The sequence below is a fragment of the Benincasa hispida genome, chromosome 9, assembly GCF_027475165.1.
Source record: "Benincasa hispida cultivar pf3 chromosome 9, pf3_genome.v1.1, whole genome shotgun sequence".
Lineage (NCBI taxonomy): Eukaryota > Viridiplantae > Streptophyta > Magnoliopsida > Cucurbitales > Cucurbitaceae > Benincasa > Benincasa hispida.
In genome coordinates, this window is record NC_143486.1 from 72,304,460 (window position 1) to 72,316,928 (window position 12,469).

The 12,469-nt window shown below is 35.6% G+C and overlaps 1 protein-coding gene across 2 annotated transcripts in view; it reads left to right on the forward strand.

The window, feature by feature from the left end:
* The window catches only part of LOC120085817 (DNA topoisomerase, type IA, core), a 30,786-nt gene that overhangs the window by 8,114 nt on the left and 10,203 nt on the right, over positions 1-12,469 (forward strand). Inside the window, exons 10-16 of one of the 2 annotated variants that reach the window (XM_039042025.2) lie at positions 1,054-1,137; positions 1,474-1,557; positions 2,618-2,686; positions 3,284-3,343; positions 5,460-5,531; positions 5,785-5,892; positions 6,033-6,109. In XM_039042025.2, coding sequence (XP_038897953.1) covers positions 1,054-1,137; positions 1,474-1,557; positions 2,618-2,686; positions 3,284-3,343; positions 5,460-5,531; positions 5,785-5,892; positions 6,033-6,109 — 554 coding nt within the window. Of the gene's footprint in view, positions 1-1,053; positions 1,138-1,473; positions 1,558-2,617; positions 2,687-3,283; positions 3,344-4,858; positions 5,245-5,459; positions 5,532-5,784; positions 5,893-6,032; positions 6,110-12,469 lie in introns of those variants that run through there. The other variant, XM_039042026.2, reaches the window with a different exon arrangement.

Sequence of the window (12,469 nt, forward strand, 5' to 3'; positions counted from 1 at the left end):
GGGGGGGTCTTTTTCTTTTTCCTTTAAATTATTTGATTTTACTTTTGCTGAAACTCATGAAGTTTTTTGGTTATCCAATAGGAGGATGCCTAGAATTCAATGAATGGAATTGCATTCTTCGGTCAAAGTTCACTTTAATGATAGGAATTTCACTAGGGTATCATTAGGATATTAGTGGTACAATAGTGTGACTAGACAGGGAGTTTGTTATAAATAGAGGGAGGAGGGAAGGATAAAGATAGACATTATTTGGTTAGTACATTGGAGCTCGAGAGTGATCCCATGGAGGGTCAAATACCTCAAAACACTTGATTTTTGTAGTAGCTATTGTATCTTTTGTATTTCAAATGTTTGAACTCTATCATATAATTTAAGCAATCGGGTTTTTCTATAAATTTTGAATGAATATTTAAAGCCATGAAGATGGAAGAGAGAGTTGTCTGGATGATTGGAAGTTTCCCCTCCTCCCATTGAGTTTGGTTGCTAGACATTAATAACATCACAAATAAAAATACATTTCTGTTGGAAAAATGTTTCTGGAGTTTCCATCTTGGAAGGAAAGGCCTTTGGCAGAAGATCGTAATAATATGAGATTGATGAGAGAAGGGCGTTCAAGGATTTGTCTAGTTTTTTGGATTAACCTTGCCTTAATCTTGTAGTTAGTAGGTCTTTCTTTCACACATGTTTTCTCTTTCATATTTTTAATCTTATGTGGGTATTAGCTCTAAAACCAAGGTCTGCAAGGAATGTTTGTATAAGACTGTTTCCTGATTAAACTTGTTGATAGCTGTTTTCAGCTCTAACTGTCTAATCCTTGTATTGTAGCTTCCACAACCACTTGGAGTTCGCCTTCTAAATGTTTTTGATATCATTTACCAACTATTCATGTTAATTGGTCCTACTTTTAGAAGTTAAGGGCTTTTGCTTTGGGAGGACATCTTATCTACCCTCATGTTTGCCCATCATTTCACCTTGAAGACCTGTTTCTTACTTAATATTTCACTTTTGTGGGGTCGGGTACTTTTGGATTGTAAAGATCTAATAATTTGTCAGGATCCAAAAGCTGATGCAGTCAAACATAAAGACCATGAAGAAAACATACGGGATGAACTGTTCAGAATTCTGAATGCATTGAAGGTAAAAAGATTTTATATTATTGCTTCCGGTTGGTAATTGTTTTTCTGTTAATATCTACTAAAGTGTAACCTGTTTCTGTTTGGTAGAAGACTTTATGATGTTAAGTGTCTATGTATATGGATGTGCATCTGTTATTGAAACATCAAAGAAATTACTTCCACTCGATTTTTCCTGCTGGAAGTTTGCATGGAATTTTCAATTAATTGAGCAATTTTTTTTCTTATTTACTCCTCTCCCTTTTGCGTGCTCGCAATTTGTCCTTGAATATTATTTTCGAATGGTGATTAGCAGTACAAATGGCTCTGAAATGTATATTTATAACCAGTTATTTTTTAGCCAGGGGATCAATTGTCTCTAGTTGACGTTGAACTCAAGCAACATTTTACCCAGGCCCCACCCCGCTATTCTGAGGGAACATTGGTAAGTGCTACCTAACTGTTGGACGCGAAATTTTGTGCCTATAATAGTTGGAAAATATTATTATTGTCACCGTTTATAATTGAGATTCAAGAGCTTTTGCAATTTCTTTTTCTTTTGAAAAAAATTGGGTTCCTGTCAAATGCAGTAGGAGGTTGTATATCTCCGGGTTTTTAACTTTTTAAATTTAATTTAATTTTGATATATATATATATATTTATATAAATTTTAAAAGTACTATTATTAATAGTAATATCATTATTTACCATTTTTCATTTTGTTATGTTCACCCTACTGCATTTCATTATTTAAACGTATGCATGTGAAACATGCTTTCCATATTCTTCATTTTATCAACATATATGTTTATCACAAGAAATGGTTTCTCATTGATATAATGAAAGAGTAAATGTTCAGGGTACAAACTCTTGGAGTTGGAGGGAGTGAAAATGAAATAAAATATAAAATATAAACTAGAAACTTAGAGCAAATGCAAACCAAAAAAGACCAGGCATGATAGCAGTAAATTTTGAATGAAAGTTATAACCCAAAATCAATCCTGGAGAGACTAATAAAAAAAATAATGAAGATGAGTTCCTTTTCATCATATCTAAAATTTAATTCCAAACTGAAGACGAGTTCAAGAGCTTCAAGTTATTAATGGATGGCTAATCAAACAGTATAGAGAACCTGGGACTGGACTTCCCGTTTTTTAGGCTGTTTACTTGATGAAACCCATGTTCAGAAAATTTTAAGCTGCACATCTAGTTATGGAAATTTAAATTGTCGAGATTAGTCGTTTGATGTAAAACAATAAATTTAAGTACTAATTTTTGTTGAATATGTAGGATATATTTTCAATTCAGTTTTGTGCCGTTCTGCTATATCAGATGTATGATAGGATTTGTGGGCCTATTTGGTAGGTTATGATCTGATAGAACTTAACATATGTTTTCTCGTTCTGACACCATTTGCATAAGCGCCCCCATAATGTTAAGTGAAAAGGAACTTTTTGCATCCATCTGGTTTTCCTTTTGAAGTTCTTATTTCACTGGGTATCTAGGTTAAGAAGATGGAGGAGCTAGGGATTGGAAGACCTTCCACATATGCAACCACGCTAAAAGTTTTACAGGTTACTTTAGATCATCGCAAACTATAAATTTGAATTTCTTTCTTTTCTTTTTCTGTTTGATGAAGTTTCATGAATATGATGGATGATTGCATCCTATCACGTTGAGGAATATCCCACTCCGGCATCTTTTTTTCAATAAGAATATGCCACTCAGGGATTGCTCCCCTTCTTTCATATAAATCACATCAATGAAATCTTGTTTCTGCTAAAAAAAATTATGTTGAGGAATAGCTCAAGAAGATATATCTGTTCTGAAAAAATAGTACTTTTGCTACCATAACTTCCAAACTGAATGTTGAGACAACCAGCATGGAACTGCAATTACGTTTTGCAAGTGTTCTTAAAACTTGTTGCTGGGATGCATGTTAAATTTCCTACAAAAAGAGAACTTAGTTGGTACCTTGGTTGTGTTAGCATTTTAAATGTTACATGCCATGATACACCCGTTATGTATTTATCAATGATTTTGTTTATTGCCGTCCAAAGCGATAGATTACATCGGAGAGTAAGGCGATTAAGAATAGAACTTGAATCTCTTTTTGAGGTCCGTCTGTAACATATACTTGCTTTTGACTATTTGATTTATTTTACTATCAGGACAGGAAATACGTGTTGGTGAAAAGTCGTGTTCTACATCCAGAGTTTCGTGGGCGGATGGTATGCCAGTAGCTCTTAATCACTGAATTTTCTACAAAATTTAATTTCGTTGCTATTTTAATATCATAGCCGCATATAGGATGTAAAGAATTGCATCTTCTGAACAAGTCTTTTTCGACTCCTCGGCTAGCATCATAGAAAGTAGGTGGATGGTCAAAACAGAAGTTCCATTATCCACTATATCTTTTCCGTACTGGTCCCACCACAAAACTGCAGATTATTTATAGAAAGACAGAGAAAATATTCTTAAGGAAAAGAATAAAGGTTGCACTCGATATTATCTTTCTGCATTATTTCATAACTATAGTTCATAGGAGTTTCTTTTCTGAACTCATGGGGCTTTTTGGGTTTTTTTTCTATGTATCCAATGAAAGATATTCTTATTTTCTTGAAAAGAGAAAACTTAGTCTCAGCAAAGGTCATCGTGTAGATTATAATGAATCTATGGCTTTAAAGGTATTCAACTTTACTGTGAATGGAATTATGACGAGCAATGTATATGTCGACGGATTCATAAATCCAAGTTATGGGTATGAATAAATGGGGTGTGATATTTTTTCTTGAAAATGTCAATATTCTGTCAACAACATTGTCCATGACATATTCATATACCTTATATGTCATCCTTTTGTTATATTCATACATATCTCTGTTTATAAAAATCAACATCTTAATTTTAAGATATACCTTATATGTTTTCTTTTGTGACAAGGACACTAGTTTCTTTCTTTTTTTGACACTTATCTTACGTTGCTCCCTTGGCATAAATTCTCCCTTATTTCCATAGTTCTCATTTCCTCTCATATCTCATTGGAAGTGTTTTTGTAATTCTATTGGCACTTGGGCTTCCATTTTTTTTGTATCTTCATATTTTATGTGAGATGTTGGAATTTCTGTTTCTCATAAAAAACAAAAAAAATCATAAGTTGCTTTGTGCTATTATTAATTCCGTTTTTTGGTTTATGAAAAAAAGGTGAGTCAACTTTGGTGGTTTTTCTTTTATTATGGTGTACACGATTAGTACATGAGAGCCAAAAAGAAAAAGAATATAATTACAAAAGAATTTATTGTGCCCATCAGTTGGGTGTTGTATTACAAAAGTAAGCCACTGAAGTTGACTTATCTTAGGTAGCTTTGCTTTTAAAAGAAAAAATTGTATCTATCTCTGTACTTTTTATAAATGATCAAATTATTTCTTTAAAATTTACTAACTTAATGCATGAATTTATAAAGCAAATTACATCGAAGTTGTGTCTTTTTTTTTTTTAAATAAAAAAAAGTTATACAAAAGAAAATTTTTGATCTATTAATTTGGACAAAATTTACAAGTTTCCATTGTGTATAATTTTTTTCCTTCAAATATTGAAATCAGAATACTAAGTAATATTGATTTAAAGGTCTACCTTAATATTTTCTTCGTTAATACTTTTTTTTTTCTAATCACTATCTTAAGCACTTTGTTTTTGTTGGTTTCCCTGGTGATAGTGTTTATTCAATATTTGCCTCCTTTCACAGATTTTTGTTACCTTGGGACTTGGTGTAAATCCAACCCCCCCCTCCCCCGCCAACCCACAAGCCTACTCATCCTTCTCCAATCGGAGAAACCTTTGTAATCTCTTACCTGGGGGTTTCCTCTTTTTACCATGTAAGAGATGGCAAGGTTTGGGTTTTCGATAAACAGATTTTTTGTAATTATCTGAATATCTGTATGTAGTCCAAAAACAATTGTACTGTGCCATTGCAAATTGCTTTTATAGGCCCCATTTGGTAACCGTTTTGTTTTTACTTTTGAAAATTAAACCTATAGACACTACTTCCACCTCCAAATTTCTTCATTTGTTATCTACTTTTCACCGATGGTTTAAAAAACAAAGCCAAATTTTGAGAATTAAAAAAAATAACTTTGAAAAAGTTGTTTTTGTTTTTGGAACTTGGCTAAGAATTCAACCATTGTACTTAAGAAAGATGCAAATCATTGTAAGAATTGTGGATGAAATAGGCTTAATTTCAAAACCAAAAACAAAAAGCCAAATGATTATCAAACGGGGCTATAATGTACAAATTTTGATGAGTCCTATTATAATTCTAATTTTCCTTTCTATCTTTTTAATTTAAGGTGTCGGCATTTCTTTGTCATCATTTCTCTGAGGTCACTGATTATAGTTTTACTGCAGACATGGAAACTGAGGTGAGTCAATTGTTATTGAAGTTTTTCTACCCGCTACTGCCACTTATGGGATCACAATCACACACTTCCTGTGTTCTGCCTAAACTTTAGTAGCTCACAATTTGTAATTTTGTATATTGGGTATGGTTGACATTTACGGAAGTCGTGTATTATTTGAGCACAGAATACCTCATTACGACATTACCTTTACGGGAAGTCTTACATTTTAACAAATGTTCTACTTTAATAACCATATCTACTTTTTTTTCTTCAGCTTGATAACGTCTCCGCTGGTTTAACTGAATGGAAAGGCCTCCTAAAAGAATATTGGACCCGGTTCAGCTCATATTGTGAACGTGCTAATAATGTTCATATTCATCAGGTGAAACACCTTTTTGTTTAAGAGGTGGATACAACAAATGGTGTATTATAATTAAAAGTCTCCCTCCATCACCAAGAAAGAAAAAGAGAGAGAGAAGAAGAAGAAAACAGTTGTAATACTTCAGCTGTCTGATATTTCAGGTGGAAAAGATGTTGGAGAAGAAATATGGGGACTTCTTATTTTCATTTCTTCCTGATAATTGCAGAACATGTCCAAGGTATGTGTTTTGGCTATTGTTCATCCATTTTATCACCTGGTTTTGGTCTCTTTGAAAAGAGAAAACTATGATGTAGAAAAAGGGACTATTTTGTTGAAGGAAAAATTTCCTGTTCATTCAGGAAGAATAGGGAATCAGGAGGCTTAAGACGAGAAATGTACTACGCCATCCTGTTGTAAAGAATTGAACATGATCTTGATGCCCATATAAAGCAAAGTACTTTGCTTTTGCTTTCGTTGTACGAACAAATGTCTTGTGCAGAAAAGTATGGAAGGCAGATTAAACAGTCACTTAAATCTCAAAGAATTTTAGGCCTCCAGAGTACTGAACACTGTCAATTGTTTTGTCAAAGTGGGCTGATTAGTATATGAGATGATTGCCACGGGCCCATGCCAGACATCGGAAAACAGAAAGTTCTGAACAAGTATTAGAACATTGGCATACCATAATCATCATTTGTCGACTCATCTATTTGGTGTTGGCCTTCTTTTGTTGCTCTATTGTTTTCTTTCATGGTTCTCAATGAAAGTTTGGCTCCCTCCTTATCAACCGAAGAAGGATGAAAATCTGATTTTTTTTTTTTTTTGAAACAAGAAACAAGCCTCTTTATTAAGATAATGAAATGAGATTAATGCTCAAATTACATCAAGATATTAGCAGAACAAAACGGATCATGAGGTGCACCCAGGTATCTCAACTAGGTTGACACCCCATAGCATCCTCATCACATATGAGGAGAACAATATGAGCAAAAAATACACCTGGGAAACAAAACAAGGCCCAAACACTGAGGGTCCATCTAATACAAAGTGCTACAAGCAGCAAAACAAGCAAAATAATTTGATACAAACACCCAAAAGGGAACAAGAAACTCAAAGATCAACTCTAAAAAAAGAGTGTGCATGGTAGAAGAATGGCATATAAGTAGGGGTGGCATCTTAGAGGTCCGGGTTCATGAAGGCTCTCCAATTGATACATATATCTTGAATTGAATCATCTGCAAAGGCCTTTGATAGAGAACACCATGAGGAAGCATTCAGTTTAGTCGTCTCGAAGCGAGAAAACCAAGGAGTCTCTTTATTGTGGAAAACCCGTTTGATTTCTTTCAAACCATAAATCTGTAAGCAAAGCCTTAACAACATTAATCCAAAGGAGATTTGGTGTCGGTTTAAATTTTGGCCTCACGAGTACTTGTAACACATTTTCTTTAAAAACTTCTCCAAACACCCAACTAGTGTTGAAGCAAAAAAAAAAAAAAGTTTCTGCCAGCAATTTCTAACATACCAAAAGTCAAAGAAGAGGTGCTGCAAATCCTCTCAATCAGCTTTGCAAAGGGCACACATATTAGGAGCTAGACATTGTGTAGGCATTTTCTTTTGCATAACCGAGGAACAATTAAGAAGCCCAAAAAGCATGATCCAAATCATTATATTACCCTTCGAGGGCTCTTGGATGTCCATAAAGCTTTCTTTAAATGCTTATCTGGAGGGAGGCCAATGATGGATGTGTAACAAGAGATTTGACCAAGAAAGATCCATTAGATTCAAGCAACCATGAGCACTTGTCAAGGGCATCCCGCACTAGAATCTTAGAAATGATGCTCAACAAGTTCTGAAAGTCAATAATCTCTTCCTCTTTTAAAAATCTATGGAATTCGATGGACCATGAGGAGGTGGAGGAATCCCAATGCTCTATGACTGAACCATTGGGCTTAAGTGCTATTCTGAATAGATTCGGGAAACTGACCTTTAATGGAATATTATCTAGCCAAGAATCAATCCAGAATGCATTCTGCTCCCATTCCAAGCTTGTAAACCGCCAATGCTTCTACCTTTAGCCAAGATCTTGAGATACCTATCCATGGACTACGAAGGCTGAAGCTTACTTTTCCAGAAGTGTGCCAATTGAACATGTCCCTCCCATGAATACTCTTTACTACTTGGCTCCAAAGGGAATTTTCATTATTTATTAGATGCCACCCACCCCTATTTGGCTAGGAGAGCCAAATTTCTTGCTCTTAAGCCACCAAAGCCGAGCCTTGAGCCTTAGTAATGAACGACCATTTTACTAAGTGATTGATCTTCCCTCCTTTGTGGCCCTCCCAAAAGAACTTCATGATTCTCTCCAATATGATGATCACTTTTTCTGGCAACATAAATAAAGACATATAGTAAGTGGGTAAATTTGAGAGAACGGACTTACACAGTGTGGCCCTCTCTCCTCTAGATAAGTTAAACCTTCTCCATTTATCTAGCTTTCCTTGCAATTTGTCAATGACCGGTTGCCAAACTGACACTTTTTTTGGGGTATCCTCCCAACGGTAAGCCAAGGTACATCAAAGGTAGATGCTCCACTTTACAATTAAGTTGTGCAGCTACTGAATTCAGCTTATTGTCCTCTATATTGATCCCACTTGCAGATCTTTCCCAATTTACCTTTTGGTCGGAACACCATTAGAAGATTTCAATAGCTTTTCTTAGATTTTCGATCATCTCATCATCATATTTGCAGAATAACAAGGTATCGTCAACAAATTGAAGAGTGGAGATATGCACCTTATCTTTTCCCACAAGAAAGCCTTCATATTTCCCTTTTTTGTGCAGCCTTGCAATCAACGAACTTAGAACCTCACTGACCAAGAGGAATAGAAAAAGAGAAAGTGGGTTTCCTGCTTAATGTCTCTTGTAGCCTTAATTCTACCTAGGTCTTCCCTTTATAAAGATAGAGAACTTTGGAGTAGAAACACAACCCATTATCAAATGCTTTTTCTAAATCAAGCTTTACAACCCAACCTTTTTTCTTCTTGGATCTATACTCTTCCACGGCTTCGTTGGCAATGAGGATAGGATCAAGAATTTGCCTTCCTTCAATAAACACACTTTTTGAAGGGGCTATTATGCTTGGCATAATTACTTTGATTCTTTCGGAGAGGACTTTTGCTACTATCTTGTAAGTGTAGTTAAGCTAATGGGCCTAAAGTCTTTAACCTCACTACATCCACCTTTTTCTGAATTAAACAAATAAAATTCTCTTTAACACAAGAATTAATCTTTCCATTGCCATAAAATTCCTCAACCAGCTTCATGAAGCTATCATTTAATAAATCCCAGAATTTAAGGATGAACTCTAAAGTATATCCGTCCGGACCAGGGGCTTTATTCTTCCCCAATGCCTTCACTGCTCTTCTAATTTCTGATTGTCCACGAGCTGACTGTTTTGCTTCCTAGACACTTTTGCCCATTGTAGGTTAATAGGAATCGACCTTAATCCATCAGCCGAGTAGAGGGATGTATAGAAGCCTAAAATAAGGTCTTCAATTTCTCTAAATGATTTGGTTAGGATGCCCTGGTCATTGATCAATTCCGAGATCAAAATTTTCCTCTTTTTTGCTGCTAAAAACCGGTGAAAGAACGTTTTGTTTTCATAGCCCAAATTTAATTTAACCAATTCAGCTTGCTTTTTTGTAGGAGGTTTCTTTCATCCATTTGGTAGAGGGATATTAATTCTGTCTTTAGTGCTATTCTGATGCTTTGTTCCAGCTCATCAAGATCTATGTTTTCAGCAACAATTTCTCTTCTTTCTATTCTTTTAGCAAAAACTCTTCCTTACTCCTACTTTTCTCAGATTCGGAGTGCCATTTTTTAAGGAAGTTTTCAGGTTTCTTAAAGAAATAGCATAACCGGCCCATCCTTGCTGGCAGTCGACCACCAATTTCTTTCAATCAAATGACCAACATTCTTTGACATTCAACCAACTGTTGCAGACTTGAAAGGGGCTGGACCCCATTCGAATGCTCCGGCTTCAAACAATAAGGGGAAATGATCGGATAGAAGTCTAGCTTGCCTAACTCTTGAATTGTTGAAAACCTCCTCCCAATTGTTTGATATGAAGAATTGATCAATAAGTGATCATGAAACTATCGATTCTTTTCTTGACCATGTGAATCTTCCATTAGAAATGGGGCTTTCCAGCAAGTTAGTAGTATCTCCAATGAACTTATTGAATTTTCTCATTCCTCTTGTCATTCTTCCTATAGGGAATCTCTCTTGAACACAACGGGTCATATTGAAATCTCCCTCAATGCACCATGGCTCTACATAGTGATTAGCAGAAGAAGGCAATTTCGACAATAACCTGCTTCTTTCTCTATAATCTGTTGGGCCATAAACATTTGTTATCTAACACACTTTTTTGAAAATAGACAAGCATTTGACTGATAAGGACATTTCCTTTTTGATGACCTCTATCACTGAGATCTTTCCTTCGTCCCACATGGTTAAAATACCTCTTGATTCCCATCGCTTCAATATAATACCATCCAACATCCTTTGAGCTCCATAAGCTTTTGATGAACACTCAATCAAACTTATCTCTCTTTGTTTCTTGAATTGACACTAGGTCCGGATTTAGTTTCTTAAAAAATCTTTTAAGTGTCGCTCTTTTTGTCTTGTCTTCAAGTCCTCTTATATTCCATGAGGCCATCTTCATCGAAGTCAAACTACTATCTTAACAGAATATTCAATCTCAATTGTCTTCCACTAACAATCTTGATCATCCAAGAGTGATTTCACAGTCTTCTAATAGGGAATGCAAATTTTGGGGAATGTCCCTCTTGTTGAGGGGAGGGAATGAGAAGAATTCAGATTTATCCACTGTGGGAGCTTCCTCAATTGATCCATCTCCTTGCCATATTCATCCAAATCAATAGATTTCTCGTGTTTCTTCTGCCTCCGTATTCTCAATCTCTTCACTGCTCACACTTACAATTGAATCTTCATCAGAATCTTGCTGCCTCTGCCTTGACTTGGAGTACCTCGCACGAAAGATAAATCTGAGCTAGGTAGTTTAAGATCGGAGAGAGTAAAAGAGCACTGTTGTAAATTAGAATTTTCTAACTTGTTTAGGAATATGTCGGGGATCTAAATTTTAACACAACATTCTTCGAGAAGATTCGAGTTTGTAATTGATGTCCATGAATTAAAAAAGGTCATCTTCTTAGCAAAGTGTTTAGGAAATGGCTTCGGCCAATTTGCAAGTTTTTTTTCAATCTGAGGATGGTTTGTTCGTGCTGCTTTTTGTTTTTAGATTCATCGGAGAGAGACTTTTCTTCTGTTGGAACTTATCAATTTCTTTCTGTCCCTGAGAGAGGATTCTACTGTAATCACTAACTTTCATGACCTTACTGCGGAGTTGGCAACTTCAGAATTAGAAATATCACTCTGTGTTGGCTTTGAGACAGCTTTGGGCATGGTTTCATTGATTGGGGAGTGGTAATCGATAGAAACAGTTGTGTTTTCAACAATCTTAGACGTTTGAACTTCCTTCGAATAGCAATCAACGGACAAATTTTGAAAATACCTTTCCGCGCCTTTGCCAGCATTGTCCCTCGGATTTCCATCTGATTTTTGAGGCACAGTCGAATTCTCTCTCCTCATTAAGACGTTATCTTTGTTCACACCTTACTGGATTGGGCTTTTGTTGAGATGAACTTCCGCCTGTGGTTGGGAAACAAGTGCCGGAGATTTCCTGCGACCACACTCCGGCGATCTCCCCGGAGAACTCTATATCAGATCATTCCTCCGATTTTTCTTCGAGTAAGATGCAAAAGGGTTCCTTGAGAAGTTGTGGGGGGTTACTGGGAGTAGCACGAAAGGCCCATTCTTGATTCAAACCAGAGAAATCTATATCTTCATCTTTCAAAGCTTGTTTAACCGTACTAAGTCAATTGGGTTGGAAAAGTCTTTAACAAGCAGTGCTCCTTTGACTTCATTAGGGGGGTTTAAGAACTCTATATCTCCATAATTCAAGAAAATGCTACCTATGTTCTCCTCTGTAATTTCTATGATATAAAACCACGTAACTTTCGTTTAACTTGAATTTTTACTTCAGTAACATTAATAAAATTCAAAGTTTCGAGTGTAATAGATTCTAATCCGCCAAAGTAGGCCCCAATAGCTTCAAACGTTTGCCTGCTCCAGTAATCTAATGGTAGATTTCTAATTGAGATCCATCCTCTATATCCCTTTACGACATTTGGTCGACCATGCACTTGTTTGTTTCATTTTTCAAATTTCAAATGAAACTGACCACATTCTTGCTATTTCCCTGGATAATCTATTATTTCTTCCAAATTACCTTACTCCAATTTGATTAGAGCATTTTCTGTAGGCAGAGGGTTGATAATGACGTTTGTATCAAATTATAACTTCAGTGTGTGAGCTATTTTTGGCCCCCATCCATAAAATTCAAATAGTCGTGAAACAATCCAGAGGTTGTTCAAATCTGCCTTAAAAACGTCGTAGTTTTTCCGAATCCAATAGGAAGGTTTGCTCTATTTATCGGGTGCCAAAACGGGGGCGA